General features: G+C 41.6%; 1 protein-coding gene across 2 annotated transcripts in view; it reads left to right on the forward strand.

Annotated features, from left to right (window-relative positions):
• Positions 1-1,010: 1,010 nt before the first annotated feature.
• Positions 1,011-14,245, forward strand: part of STXBP1 (syntaxin binding protein 1) — a 69,420-nt gene continuing 56,185 nt past the window's right edge. The window contains exon 1 of one of the 2 annotated variants that reach the window (XM_040225183.1): positions 1,011-1,205. In XM_040225183.1, coding sequence (XP_040081117.1) covers positions 1,169-1,205 — 37 coding nt within the window. In that variant the 5' untranslated portion in view covers positions 1,011-1,168. The remainder of the gene's footprint in view (positions 1,206-14,245) is intronic. The other variant, XM_040225184.1, reaches the window with a different exon arrangement.

A 14,245-nucleotide genomic window follows, 5' to 3' on the forward strand; every position in this document is an offset into this window, starting at 1 on the left:
ACAATATTAAGAAAAGGACCTAGCTCACAGAGCTATTCCAAGAATGTAATAAGTATTCATTGATTTTTAAGACTAGTTCTCTTGTCCTTTTTGACTTTTGATTGGCTTAACTCATTTTTCTTTGAAGTCAGAGGGGAGCCCTGTCTCATATTTCAGAAGCGATCTCCCCCATAAGTTAAATCTAGCAAAAACTGACATGGGACCACTTTGGTAAACTTGGACTCTAGGAAAGATATACTGACCAGAGTTGTTCCACAGCATAGTCCTATTCGATTTGGGACCTAGGTATTTCTAGACTTTGGTTGCCCAAAGACTAGGATTGTCTGTCTGCCTTGTACATGGTTGGAGATCCAATGCCTAGAACAGTGGTTTACATACAGTAGTGAGAGAAAAATAAATATTTGCGAATGAATGATGCACAACCTAAGACAAAGTCTAGTGCTCAGTTTCTGAGCCTATTTTTTTTTCACCTAAAAATGGAGATTAAAAACAATGCCCAATTATTGTGATTTAATGAGCTGATGCATCTAAGAGCTCAGTGGATGGTGGATTTATGGATATGGGTACCCAAAGAGATAGAGATGGTGTCAATAAAGCTCACGTTACGTTGTCTTGGGGAGTGGGTACTACTAATAAGAGATCTAGCTTCCGAGTTCCTTTCGTGGGCGAGGGGGAGTGAAGGGGGGTGATGGAAAGCTCCCAGGAGGCCGGGGATTCTGGTGCGGAGGCTGCGGAGAGGACCTTAGGACCCAGCGCGCCGGGAGCGCGCGACTGCCAGGCCGCGCGCGCTGCGCGTGAGGTGAGGGGGAGGGCGCGGCTTTCTCGCCAGCCAGGGACCGCCTCGCATCCAGCCGCATCTCGGGGGGCGGGGCCGAGCCTCCGGGCCGCAGTGCGATTGGCGGAGGTGCGCGGGTGACGCCGACGGCTGGCGCGAGACCCCGCCCCTCCCGCCGGGCCGGCCCCCGAGCGCGCGCCGGCGGGTCGCCAGCCTCGCTCTGGCTTGGATCGCGCCGCACCCCCGCGCCGCGCCCGCGCGTCAGTCGTTCTCGAGCCGCGGCTGCAGGGGCGGCGGGTGGCATCCAGTCGAGCGCGCCGACGACCCCGGGAGGCGGCGGTGTCTGCGGGCGTCGCGTGAGGAGGCCAGGAGCCCAGAGACTCGCGCGGCGCGATGGCCCCCATTGGCCTCAAGGCGGTGGTCGGAGAGAGTAAGTGGAGTCGGGTTTCCTCCCCGCCGGCGGCGGCTACGGCTCGGTACCTGCCCGCAGCGCGCCCCCCTCGCCGCCTCCGCGCTGGCCTCTCGCTGCCCGCTCGGCCTGAGGCTCCCGGGTTGGGAGGGTCCCGTTATCCCGGCGCCGCCTTCTTCGGAGGGAAGTCCCTCCCGGCCTCCTGCGGCCCTCGTCCCTTCTTCCCCCGCATTTCTCCTCCTTCCCCCGCGCCTTCGCCGCATCCCTGACCCCTCGTCGCACCCCTCCCCTCTTCTCCCCATCCCTCTCTTCGGTCTTCACCTGCATCTCCCTCCACTCCCATCGCTCCACGTCTCCCCCTTCACCTCGCCTTTGCCCCCCTGCGGCCTATTACCCTCCCCTCTATCCCCCTCCTTCACCCCGAGTGCCTTCTCCCCATTTCCCCCTCTCCTCCTCTCGCCTTCTTTATTCCCCCAAGCTCCTCTATTCCACTCCTCTTTCCATCCCCAGTCCCTCCCTCTTTCCCACCCTCCTCCGTGGAGTCGTGACGTGCCAGATCTCGGCCTGCGTCCTCCTGCCCGCTTCCCCCTATATCCCTTCCCGGGAGCCGGAGCCGCGGTCCCCGGCCGCAGAGACCCACCTGGGAGCGGCGGCTCCGCGCGCCGCGGCGCTCAGGCGCGCCGCTCGCCCGCCCAGGAGCCAACTCCTTGCAGCGGGAGAGAAGCCTGTTTGTTTCCAAAGGCTTGGCTCTGCCGGGGCCGAGGCCACCCGGCTCCTCCTCCCGAGCCGGGGTCTTGGCTTCGAGGGCGGGGTCTTCTCAGGGTCCTGAACCGTCTTCAATCACCCGGGAGACTGGGAGAGCTCTAGGGTGCGCGGGAGGAGTTGCCCTGCCCAGCACCGCAGTCTACGGACTCCCTGTTCGCAGGACTCAGCCGGGGCTTGATTTCGGGCCGTGCAAACCCCTGTTACAGGGAGGAAATAGTCGTTCGTGGGTTTGGATGAAAGGCTTGACTTAAATGGATTTTTAAAAAATGGATGATGGAGATTGTGGGGCTGCAGCGGAGTGAGGGCTGACGGTGGTCATATTTGGAAAACGGCGTCTCTGGTGCTAACGGGAGACGATTGCTGTGGGTTTTGCCGTCTTTTTTGGAATCGAGAGAGAATTAGAAGTGGACTTTTCTCAGTGGAAGAGGATAAGAAAGGAAATAGAAGGAAAATGGTGGAAATGACAGTTTCCTTTCCAACGATTCTCTCCAATTAGAGCAATTCCTCTGTCTCTTTCTGGCTGTCAGATGGGATTTTTGACTGTGATGGTCCTTTTGGGCGTCACTGTTTCTTCTTATTCACTCTCTTCGTTGATATATACAAAATATTCCCAGTTCTACAACCTTCTCTGACCTATTACTCCAGGAGAAAATTGTTATAAACACTGAAACCCAAATGAGCAAGTTTTTTAAAAAAGTGTCCACGACAACACCTGCCTACCCCATGCGGTAAAGGTTCCAAATCACGTACTTTCTATTTTAAAGGCCAATCAAAGCGCTTAGGACTGGAAGGACCCCTAGGGATCTTCTAAGGTCAATACTCTCATTTTACCCGTGGGAAAGAAATGGAGGCTCAGAGCAGTTAAATGACTTGCCAAAATCAGCGTTAATTAATTTCCTAAAACCTGGTGTCCATTTCCTTGCAACATTAGTTAAAAATAATAATAATAACTTTCTTCATTTTTCTAGGTATACCATTTCCTTCCAATACGCTTTCTAAAGGGTTGTGAAATATGGAATGTTATGTTGAGTGTTATGTTCCTTCAGATGTTATATTTGAATAAGGTGCTTTTAAAACAAAGTCCTGGAAGCAAGTGTTCTGGACATCACATTTTTGTATCCTTTTACTGTGATGCTTCTTCATGCAGGTAGACCCCCCCCCCTGCCCCGCAATGGCCTTTTTTAGAAGCAAGTATCAAAAAAAAAACACCAATATGTCATATGGTCAGAATTTATTTTCTGAAATAAAGCCACTGTTTACAAAAAAAAAGAGGGTAATTTTACATGAAATTGGTGAATGTGTAAACAGCATTTCTATAACAATTGAGTCAGGTAAAAATTTTGGAAGAAATATTTTTGCAATTCTTTGTCAGTGACATAAAGAATTCTGTTAACTTTGACTCCTAATTTTGGAAGTTGTTTCTAGCTTTGCTTTTTTCCTCTAAAAAAATAAACCAAAGATTTTTTTAACCAAAGTCCCAGTTTAAACGTCACCTTCACAACCTGGTCTTCCCAGTCTAAAAATTAACACCGCATAGTCACTGTTTATCATACTCCCTAATTTTATTTTTTTCATTACACTTAAAATTAGTTTTTTGGGTTGTTTTTTGCTTTTGGTACTTGTTTGATTGTTTCATCCCCTTGAATGTTGCTTCTGGGAGAGCATGGGTCTTTATCTAATATATTCATCCCTGTTCAGTTCAGTTCAGTCACTCAGTCGTGTCCGACTCTTTGCGACCCTATGAATCGCAGCACGCCAGGCCTCCCTGTCCATCACCAATTCCCGGAGTTTACTCAAACTCATGCCCATTGAGTTGGTGATGCCATCCAATCATCTCATGCTCTGTTGTCCCCTTCTCCTGCCTTCAGTCTTGCCCAGCATCAGGGTTTTTTCAAATGAGTCAGTTCTTCACATCAGGTGACCAAAGTATTGGAGCTTCAGCTTCATCATCAGTCCTTCCAATGAATATTCAGGACTGATTTCCTTTAGGATGGACTGGTTGGATCTCCTTGCAGTCCAAGGGACTCTTAAGAGTCTTCTCCACAGTTCAAAAGCGTCAATTCTTGGGCACTCAGCTTTCTTTATAGTCCAGCTCTCACATCCATACATGACTACATGATTCATCCCTGTATCCCGTACCAAAAACTGTCAGTGGCTGGTCATAGTTGGCTGTCAGTAGATATTCATGGAATGAATCAGTGTTTTTAAGGATATGTTCAAGAGCAAGATAAATGTAGTTTGTGGCTTCCTGTCCTATCTTTCTTGTCATATCTTTCAATGGACATGAGTCTGAGTAAGCTCCAGGAGTTGGTGATGGACAGGGAGGCCTGGCATACTGCAGTCCATGGGGTTGCAAAGAGCTGGACAGGACTGAGCGACTGAACTGAACTGAACTGAACAGGGATGAATATATTAGATAAAGACCCATGCTCAGTGGGTGACAACAGGTACAGGTACAACAAAAGTAGAGGATATGGGTCAGTGTTAGCTGTTCATTCAACAAAGATCTGTTCAGAGCCTGGTAGGAATTATGAGGGAATACAGGGACACTCAAATATTGGACCATTTCACACTGTTGTGACAGACACAGACAATCCTGTGCCCCCTTTCATGTCACTCTGGTGACACACTTAGGGTATAACCAGTTATCGTGCTTCTTTGTGGTCTCACCCAACTAGACCAGAAGCTCTTTGAGGGGAGAATAGGATCTCCTCTTATTCTTAAATCTGTCTTTAGTATGACAAATAGTACTTCGTCCTTATAAATGTTGGATGAATGTTGGATGAATCTTTATGTATAATGATTCAGAGAAAGAACTCTGGATTTGGACCACCTGGAATAAAATTCTGGGCTACTACTGTTAACTGTGTGGTTTTGGCAAATAATGGAATCCTTTTGTGCCTCAGTTTCTCCATCTATAAAATGGGTAATAATAGCACCTACCTTCTGTGGTTCTATGAGTTTTATTTTATTTTATTTTAAATATTTTTATTTATTTTTTGGCCTTGCTACGTGGCATATGGGATCTTAGTTCCCTGACCAGGGATCGAACCCGCATCTCCTGCGTTGGAAGCACAGAGTCTCAACCACTTAACCACCAGGGAAGTCCCGTTCTATGAGTTTTAAAAGAAATAGTGCTGGTATAGCATCTAATACAGTTTTTGATGCTTTTGAACTGTGGTGCTGGAGAAAACTCTTGAGAGTCCCTTGGACAGCAAGGAGACCAAACCAGCCAATCCTAAAGGAAATCATCCAAGAAACTTCATTGGAAGGGCTGATGCTGAAGCTCCAATACTTTGGCCACCTGATGTAAACAGCTGACTCTTTGGAAAAGACCCTGATGCTGGGAAAAATTGAGGGCAGGAGGAGAAGGGGATGACAGAGGATGAGATGGTTGGATGGCATCATCGACTCAATGTACATGAGTTTGAGCAAACTTGGGGAGATAGTGGAGGACAGAGGAGCCTGGTGTGCTGTATGCAATCCATGGGGGTCGCAAAGGGTCGGACACAGCTTAGCGACTGAACAATGAAACAGTTCTTTCAGTCAATCTTATCATTATGACAAGATCCACAAGAGTGTCAGTACAAATGTTAGAGGAATTCAAGAAGAGACAGGCTGCCTATATCCTGTGGGGCCACAGTTTTGGGGGAGAAAGTGAAGTCTTGGGTAAACTTCCTGAGTGAAGTGCAGATGAGCTGGAAAATGGAAGAAGAGACTTGAAGAACATGGATGATTAGTAACCACACGCAACTTCTGTTTCCCATTCTGCTCACCCCATTAATTTCTGTCTATAAATGTAGGGTTTTGTTTTTTCTGCTCTCTACTTTGTAAAGAGATTGCAAGAGAAAGGAGAATTTCATTCTCTACCCCCCCACCCCATCCCCTGCGAAACCCCCCCCCCCCATTCTCTGTCTACTTCATGTTAATGGGTGATGTTTTAGTTATGTCAATCCATGCTGTAATTTACAAATCCAAATTTTACTCTTGTTCCCTGAAGTTTTGTCAGAGTGTTTCAAAGATTCAAGAATTACAAAATGTATTGCTTTTCTTGTTTCCTAACTATTAGCAGTTTGTCCCCACATTTGTTTATAAGAATCACATTCTTTAGGAAGAGAATGTAGTTTCAGTTTTGGAGGAGACTGTGGGTACGTAAAATGCATACCTTTTTCAGATGGGGCCATGAGTCATAGGACGTGTCAGAAGTTGAGAGAACACTTAGATTGAAGCAATTTTCATTCATTCTTATACTTTTTTTTTTTAAAAAAAGAAACCTTAGATAGCATACTTGAAATATATTAAATATATGTCATATTTTTTCCATTTTAAGGTATAATTTGCATAGGTCTTCCCTGGTGGCTCAGTGGTAAAAGAACCCACCTGCCAAGCAGGAGATGGTGGGTTCCAGCCCTGATTCCCTGGAGAAGGAAATGACAACCTACCCCAATATTTTGGCCTGGGAAATCCCATGGACAGAGGAACCTGGCAGGCTACAGTTCATGGGGTTGTAAAAGAGCTGGGCATGACTTAACAGCTAAACAACAAAAAATAATTTGCCTAAGTAAAATTTACCCTTCTTAGTGAACAGTTCTTCAAATTTCAGATTTACCTGCCATCATATGACCACCACAGTAATCAAAATACAGAACAGGTCATCACTCCCTGAATTCCCTTGTGCTACCACCCCCAGCCCCTGGTGAGCCCTGAATGTCGTTAACAGTGGAGTCATACCCTACAAAGCTTTTTGAATGTGCCTTCTTTAACTTACCATTAGGGCATTTGAGAATCATCCATATTGCATGTATCTGTAGTTTGCCCCTTCTCATTGCTGGCTGCTCATCTGTTGTATGAATATGCAACAATTTGTTTCTCCATTCTTCAGCTTAAGGACATTTACATTATTCCAGCTCTGGGCAATTGCAAATGCTTCTATAATGTTTCTAGAAGCATTCACAGGTTTTGTGTGACCATATCACTTGGATATATATATATATATATATATATATATATACACACACACACACTTAGGGGTGGGATTAATAGGTTGTGTGGTAATGTGTATTTAACCTTACAAGAAACTGTCAAATTATTTTCCAGAGTGGTATAACCATTTTACAGTTTTTACCAGCATCCTTGTTAGTCCTTGGTATTGTCAGTTTAAAAAATTCTAGCCCTTTTCCTAGTTAGTTGTATCTCATGATTTTAATTGTCATTTTTCTAATGACTAATGGTGTTAAGCATTTTTTCTTGTATTTATTTGCCATCTGTATCTTCTTTGGTGGAACATCTAAATCTTCTGCATATTTTTTAGTGGGTTATCTGTTTTCTTATTATTGATTTTTTTGAGAGGTTTTCTATGTATTCTGGGTATATGTCTTTGTTAGATACATGAATTGCAAATATTTCCTCACAGTTTGTGACATGTCTTTTCATTCTATTAACAGTATTTTTCAAATAGAAAAAATTCTAAATTTTTATGAAGTCCAGTTTATCCAGTTTTTCTTTTATGAATTGTACTTTTGGTATCCTATCTAAGAAATCTTTACATAATCCAAATTCACAAAGATTTCTTGTTTTTTTTTTTTTCTGTTTTCCTGTGGATGTTTTATAGTTGTAGGCTTTATATTTAGTCTTTGATCTATTTTGAGTTAATCTTATATATTGTGAATTATGATCAAGGTTCATTTTTGTGTATATGTAAATGTTTTTGGTTTTCATTTTTGTGTACATGTAAATATTTTTGTTTGTGAGTGTCCAGTTGTTCCAGCACCATTTGTTGAAAAGACTATCCTTTTTCTTTATTGAATTGTCGTTGTTCTTTGTTGAGAATCAATTGACCATCTTTGGGTGGTCAATTTTTGGACTTCTTGTTCTGTTTCCTTGATCTTTATGTATGCTTTCACTAACCCACTATGACTCGATTACTGTAGCTTTAAAGTAAGACTGGAAACCAGATATTGTGAGTCCTCCAGCTTTGTTTTTCTTTTTTAAAATTGGTTTTGTTCTTTTAGTTCATTGGCTTTTCCATATAAATTTTAGAATGAGCTGGTTGATTTCTATTTTAAAAATTCCTCTGAAAAAAAAAAAAAAATTCCTCTGGCATTCTGTTTGGAATTGTCTTGCATCTGCAGATCACTTTGAGAATTGACATTTTAAATTTACTTTTAGTATTTTAGTTTCTTTTCTATATTTCAGAGTGAAAATAAAAATTCTTAGCTTCACAAATAAGGGAGCAACAGTATGGTAAGCAGAATTGCAGACAGTTTAGCACAGTTGCAGAATACAAAGTCAATTTACAAAAATATATTGTATGTCTATATACTAGCAATGAACAATTAGGAATTGAAATCTAAATTAGTATCATTTAGAGTAGAACAAAAAACATGAAATACTTGGGTGTAAATCAAAAAGAATGTGTTCCAGATCTGCGTGCTGAAAGCTACAAATACTGATGAAAGATATCAAAGCTTAAATAGATGAAAAGATATATTATATTCATGGATTTTAAAAATTTATGCTATATTATTTTTGAAATATGTTTTCAGTTCTCTTGGGTAGATACCTAGGAATAGAGTTGCTGGGAAATGTAACTAACTTTTTGAGGCCCTGCTAAACTGTTCCCAAAGTGATTGCACCACTAGCAGTGTATGAGGGTTCCTATTTCATAATAGCTTAGCACATGTTATTATCTGTCTTTTTTATTATAGTCATCCTAGTTGTCGTGAAGTGGTGTTCCATTGTGGTTTTGATTTGCGTTTCGAAAGGCAATGCCAAAGAATGCTCAAACTACCCCACAGTTGCACTCATCTCACATGTTAGTCAAGTAATGCTCAAAATTCTCCAAGCCAGGCTTCAGCAATACATGAACCGTGAACTTCCAGATGTTCAAGTTGGTTTTAGAAAAGGCAGAGGAACCAGAGATCAAATTGCCAACATCCGCTGGATCATGGAAAAAGCAAGAGAGTTCCAGAAAAACATCTATTTCTGCTTTATTGATTATGCCAAAGCCTTTGACTGTGTGGATCATAATAAACTGTGGAAAATTCTGAAAGTGATGGGAATACCAGACCACCTGACCTGCCGCTTGAGAAACCTATGTAAGGTCAGGAAGCAACAGTTAGAACTGGACATGGAACAACACACTGGTTCCAAATACGAAAAGGAGTACATCAAGGCTGTATATTGTCACCCTGCTTATTTAACTTCTATGCAGAGTACATCATGAGAAACGCTGGGCTGGAGGAAGCACAAGCTGGAATCAAGATTGCCGGGAGAAATATCAATAACCTCACATATGCAGATGACACCACCCTTATGGCAGAAAGTGAAGAGGAGCTAAAAAGCCTCTTGATGAAAGTGAAAGAGGAGAGTGAAAAAGTTGGCTTAAAGCTCAACATTCAGAAAACGAAGATCATGGCATCTGGTCCCATCACTTCAGGGGAAATAGATGGGGGAACAGTGGAAACAGTGTCAGACTTTCTCTTTTTGGGCTCCCAGATCACTGCAGATGGTGGTTGCAGCCATGAAATTAAAAGACGCTTACTCCTTGGAAGGAAAGTTATGACCAACCTAGATAGCATATTAAAAAGCAGAGATATTACTTTGCCAACCAAGGTCCAGCTAGTCAAAGCTATGGTTTTTCCTGTGGTCATGTATGGATGTGAGAGTTGGACTGTGAAGAAAGCTGAGCGGTGAAGAATTGATGCTTTTGAAGTGTGGTGTTGGAGAAGACTCTTGAGAGTCCCTTGGACTGCAAGGAGATCCAGCCAGTCCATCCTAAAGGAGAGCAGTCCTGGGTGTTCACTGGGTGTTCAGCTGAGGCTGAAACTCCAATACTTTGGCCACCTCATGTGAAGAGTTGACTCATTGGAAAAGACCCTGATGCTGGGAGGGATTAGGGGCAGGAGCAGAAGGGGAGGACAGAGGATGAGATGGCTGGATGGCATCACCGACTCAATGCATATGAGTTTGGGTGAATTCCAGGAGTTGGTGATGGACAGGGAGGCCTGACATGCTGTGATTCATGGGGTGGCAAAGAATCGGACACGACTGAGCAACTGAACTGAATAGCTAGTGATTCTGAACATTTTTTCATGTACTTGTTGACCATTTATGGCTTCCCTGATGGCTCAGATGGTAAAGAATCTGCCTGCAGTGCGGGAGACCTAGGTTCCATCCCTGGGTTGGGGAGATCCCCTGCAGAAGGGAATGGCTACCCACTCCATGTTTTGGCCTGGAGAATTCCATGGACAGAGTCAGACACAACTCAGTGACTAACACTTTCACTTTCATTGACCTTGTATATCTTCTTTGGAGAGGTGTCTACACAAACACTTGGCCCATTTTTAAATTAGATTGTTCAATTTGCATTTTAATCCACATGTTATTTTCATTTTAAATTACTGTTTTTACTCTACCTCTTAAATGTAAGGGTGGAAAGCCTTGATGAATAAGTATACACTTCAATCTGACCAGTTTGCCTATTTCCTTAATCTTCTACCTTCTTTATTTTTCTGTTTAGTTTTAGTAGAAATGACTTATTCTTGTTACAACTGTCATCCTGTGCCCTTTCAGACAGTTCATTTAAATTTTAAAAATTGTTGAATGCTCCAATTGAATCTTCATTCTGAGTTTATTAATTAAAAGTGTCATATTTTTGAAATGCCTCACTTTTAAAAAGGATTCTAATATGGTAGTCTTACAGTTAATACAAGTAATTGTTAGTTACAATTGTCATAAGAATTACAATGATACAAGACATTAGTCTGATGTAAACATAGGGAGGTTAGAGAAAGCTTCCATAAGGAAGTGATATCCAACTTACTTCCTTTCAGTTCCAGCTTATTTTGAGTTTTTGTTTCATTTTGTTTGTTTTTTAAAATTTATTTTTAACTGAAGTATAATTGCTTTACAATGTTGTGCTGGTTTCTGCTATACAACATTGTGAATCAGCCATAAGTATACATATATTCCCCTCCTTCTCTCCTACCCACCCCCAAATTTGTTTTGTTTTTAAAATCAGGATTAACTACTGGTTTAGTTTCTTTTGAAATGACCATATAGTTTTTCTCATTTAATCTAGTAATGTAATATAATTAATTATAATATTGAGCAATCCTTATATTCTGAAATAAACTTTCTTGATAGACATGCACTATTTTTCAGGAGTGAGAAATTCTGATGCAGAATTTATTCTGCTTATTATTTTGCTTATTAAATTCTGCTTAATATTTTTGCATTTATATTCATTAGTATTGGAGCCTTCTTGCTGCTCTTTGATCATTCCAAGTATGTTCCCATCTCAGGGCTTTGCATTTGTTGTTATCTGTGTCTAAAGTGTTCTTTCACGTATCTACGTGCTTATTCCCTTAATTAAGTCCCTGGTCAAAGGCTACCTTACCAGTGAGCTCTCCTCTGATTATATAAAACTGAAATTTATATAATTTTCATCCCCTTCACCATGCTGAATTGTCAAATCTGACATTTCACACTTACTGTTTTATTTGTCTGCTTATCCTGGCCTCCACCAGCCCAATGTAAGTTCTATGAGAGCATAGACTTGTTTTGTTCATTACTATAGCCCCAGCATCTAAAACAGTGCTGGCCCATAGTGGACACTCAATAAATATTTGGAATGAACAACTAAATACTATGTATTTTATATGTATATTTTATATATATAAAATATATTTTATATATATGTAATTCCTCTCTCTCTGTGTGTCTCTTTCTCTGTCTTTCATCTTTTCCAGATCTTCTGCATCAGAATTTCTCACTCCTTCAATGTATTGAATTGGGAAGTTTCTTATCTTTTTTGTGTGTTCCAGAATAGATCAAATAATATGGACATTCCTTTCCCTGAATGTTAGGAATGATTTATCCATAAAAATTTTTGAATTTGCTGCTTTTTAGGGGAAAGAGGATAAATATTTGCCAGTCTTTTAAATGTATTTGATTACTATTTATTTATTCAGTATCAATTGAATCAATTTTGGCAATTTCTATTTTCTTATAAAAATAGGCCTTTCAACCTAAAATTCTCAAACTTATTAACATTGACCTAGATTTGTATAATTTAAATAATATCTTCTGCATCAGTAGTTGTGATCTTTTCTCATTCTACCCTGTTAGTAGTAGTATTTTCATGGAAAGAGATTTGATTGTTTTGTCTTTTTGAAAAATCTGTTTCTTCCTTCTGTGGTGTGTGTCTGTGTGTATGTGTTCTTATTCTAATTTCTTGAATCAAACACTTGGTTATTTTTTCTAATAAAAGCATCTAAGGATATTAATCTTCATTTGAGTACAGCTTTGACCGAATCCCATAGGCTCCCTCCCTATAACCCCTCCCAAATCTCTTAACATGCAGTATTCTTTGTTGTGGACTAGCTGTTACTCTTGTGATAGGGTGATAAGTAGTTTAATCTGGGGTAAAATTTCCATAAGAAGTGGTTTGGGACTCAGGGATCATCCATGTGTTACCCATCAGATGTAAGAGAGCATATCTGCCACAAAAGCCAAAAAGGGCTTTTTGAATGTGCACTAAAAGATTTTCCCTCTGGCTTTCTTGGCACACAGCACCTCTTAGACAAACAGGTATTTGGCTGCTAGTGAAGAATCTTTTCTTTAGTGGAGTAGTTAGGCCAAATCTTATAGTTATCACTGGCAACTCAACAGCCATAAATCGTGAACCTTAGTCCTGTGGCTTGCCTCTATGAGAAGTGCTCGTACAACCCCCAGGGCCATCCTCTGATTTGATTGCTCCAGTCAATTGCTTCTGAGCAGGGCTGTTGCTGGAACTAAAGTTAAGGTGAGATAGCCAAGACTTCTTTTATTTTTTTTTTTTTTATCTTTTTTTTGGCTGTGCAGCGCACAGGCTGTCCTTGCCCCATGTGGGTTTCTGTAGTTGTAGCTTGTAGGCTTAGTTGCCCCTTGGCATATGGGATCTTAGTTCCCCAACCAGGGATCAAACCCACATTCCCTGCATTGGAAGGCAGATTCTTAACCACTGGACCACCAAGGAAGTCATCAAGACTTCATTTGAATTTCAGCAAGTATGAGTTTTACTTGCTTATTGTCACCAGGCTTTTTTTTTTTTTTTTTTAATTAAAAACATTTTTTTTGATCAATGAGAGGTGGTGTCATGGAGTGGAAAGAGTTCTAGTCAGACAGAACATCTAGCTGACAGCCCCAGTTCCAACCCCTAGTGACTGGGTAACCTGGATGTGTTATTTAACCTCTTTTTCAATTGGAAATTCTAATCCCAGCATCACAGAATTCTTTTATGCCTGCATTAAATAATAATACAAACAATTGTTCAGAAAACAATGAGTCTCTGTAAGGGGTTGTTATTATTTTACAGTTATAATTACTGAGATAAGCTTGTCTGCTCAAGGTTATGAATAAAACCTTAGCAGAGTCAAGGAGGCACATCTCTTATAGTTTTGATAGGCACAGGATCTGATAATTGCCAGGTAACAGCCAGTTGTTGCCCACTCAGTGCTCTTTGGGAAAGTTTGTGTTGGTTAAAGCAATTGCTTCTGAGATACACTGATCTGATCTTAATATATGTCTCTGGGGCAGAGTAAGAACTACTGATGGCTCAAATTAGATGCTGTCACAGAGCAGATCTCCAGAATTCCTTTCCTTCTGTTTCTCACAGGCCATTGACATTTCACTTTAAATGTCTACTAATGATTTGGCCTAAGAGCTGAACTGGTAGGAAGTGAATGAGATATTAAGTAATTATCATACTAGGAAAGCTTATTTTATTCTTAGGAACAAAAAAGTTTATAGAGATAGGAAAACAAACAAAATTTTAAAAAATCATTGGACGACTTCTCTGGTGGTACATTGGGTAAGAATCCACCTGCCAATGCAGGGGACACAGGTTCAATCCCTAATCTGAGAATATCCTGCAGGCCGCAGAGCAGCTAAGCCTGTACACCACAGCTGCTGAGCCTGTGCTCTGGAGCACATGAGCCACAAATACCGAGGCATTCTGCTGCAGCTACTGCAGTCTGCTCGCCCTAGAGCGTGTGCTCCACAAGAGAAGCCGCCGCAATGAGAAGTCCGTGTAGCAATGAAGACCCAGTGCAACCAAATATCAAAAAAAAAAAAAAGGCTTTAGAAAAAAAATTGGTTTAAATCAGAGTCTCCAGCAGTCAGTCCTTGTTCGGAGGACTGCTGAGATGTCAGAGAAACCCAGGACCATATGTCATGGCTTGTTTCCATTTCATCATGTTTCTGAGGCCTCTGGGACCAAATGTTTTTGTTCATTTAACCAATATTTCTGCACT

Source organism: Oryx dammah, unplaced genomic scaffold (genome assembly GCF_014754425.2).
Source record: "Oryx dammah isolate SB20612 unplaced genomic scaffold, SCBI_Odam_1.1 HiC_scaffold_25, whole genome shotgun sequence".
Lineage (NCBI taxonomy): Eukaryota > Metazoa > Chordata > Mammalia > Artiodactyla > Bovidae > Oryx > Oryx dammah.